General features: G+C 47.6%; 1 protein-coding gene across 1 annotated transcript in view; it reads right to left on the bottom strand.

The window, feature by feature from the left end:
• Positions 1–1,324: 1,324 nt before the first annotated feature.
• The window catches only part of LOC143283468 (cubilin-like), a 210,814-nt gene continuing 210,648 nt past the window's right edge, over positions 1,325–1,490 (bottom strand). The window contains exon 17 of the mRNA XM_076589709.1: positions 1,325–1,490. This exon is cut by the window's right edge and continues 181 nt beyond it. Within this exon, the coding sequence (XP_076445824.1) occupies positions 1,325–1,490 (166 nt within the window).

Raw genomic sequence — 1,490 nt, 5'->3', positions numbered from 1 at the left:
AAAAAAGAAGAAGAAGAAGAAAAAAGATGATTTGCTGCCGTAGCTGGCTTGAACAGCGGGGTGTGTTCTTCTTTTTCTTTTTTTTTTTTTTCTTTTTTTTGTCCAGATAATTAATGGAGAAACATGAACTGGACTAATCACACACACACACACACACCGTTGATTAAAATAAAAAAAGAAAAAGAAAGAAAAAAGTGTGCACACGCTCTGACGTCAGGATTGTCATCATTTACAAATGACGTCAGCGCCAAGGGAGGGGATTTAACTCAGACAGGAAGAGGTGAACAGGAGTGGAGCTGGATGATCGTGGCCATGACGGACTGACGGGGGTGGGTGTGGGGGTTGGGGAGAGGGCGTGGGGGGCTGATGAAGACCTTGGCGGTGGTTGATGATTCTTCTCTGGACTTGGGAAGGACTACAGACGCCCCCCCTCCCTCCACCCCATCCCCCACTACCCTCCCCTGACTAGACTCATCCCCTCCTCCTCCCCACCTCCATCCTCATCACCCCACACACACTCCTACTCCACCCTCCACTCCATCTGAACTCTTTTAACTCGCGTGCAAGTTCCAATCACACCCCGTCTCGTTTTGTTTAAAAAAAAGAAAAAAAGAAAAAAGTCTTTTCAAAACAAAAACGATAAGAACCATTATTCTCTTATAAATAAATATTAATAACACTAATAAAACGAACAGATAAATACATAACCCCCTCTCCTCTCTGCTCACTGAGCAAAATACCTATCCCCCCTCCCACCCCCCTGCTACCAAAAACAAAACACATTGTGTGGATGTAGGTCTACAATGTATACATAAAATATCCATTCTGTTCGGTGTTTTGGTCTTTTTCTCTACGAAGGCTTTCACCCACTCTTTTACGTTGGCGTCCATGAAATAATGTTGATTCGTCTTCAAGAAAAAAAGGTTTTTACTAAAATCAGCATCCCCTCTCCTCTCTCTCTCTCTCGGATCAGTTCTGTTCTCTTCTCACATTCTTCAAAAATATTGTTGTTGCTGGGATTTTTTCATTAAAAAAAGGGGGGGGGGGAGGTTCACAAATGTCAATGTCACTGGTAGTTGCACATACGGGTACTCCCTCCCTCATTACCTCCCCTTCTACTCACACGCACACTCCCCGCTTTTTCTCCTCCCTCCCTTCACACATACACACACACACACACAACGACACTGACACAAACCCAACAACAACAACAAACCAAACACACCAGTCCCATCCCCACCCCCCGGCCCTTACAAACCTAACCCACCACACACCACACCACACCACACCCCACCCTACACAACACCTACCCCCCAAACTAGGGTCATACCATAGACACCTTCTGACAACGGGGGCTGTCGGAAGAGGAACCACCACCAACACCACCACCACCACCGCCGCCGCCGCCCCGGGGGAGGGTGGCCGAGGAGCAGGAGTTGTTGACGTCGTTGTTGTGGCGCTCCTCCATCAGGAGTCGGTCCGTGGTGTTG

This window comes from Babylonia areolata, chromosome 6, assembly GCF_041734735.1.
Source record: "Babylonia areolata isolate BAREFJ2019XMU chromosome 6, ASM4173473v1, whole genome shotgun sequence".
Lineage (NCBI taxonomy): Eukaryota > Metazoa > Mollusca > Gastropoda > Neogastropoda > Buccinidae > Babylonia > Babylonia areolata.
This window is presented reverse-complemented; position numbering and strand designations above follow the sequence as displayed.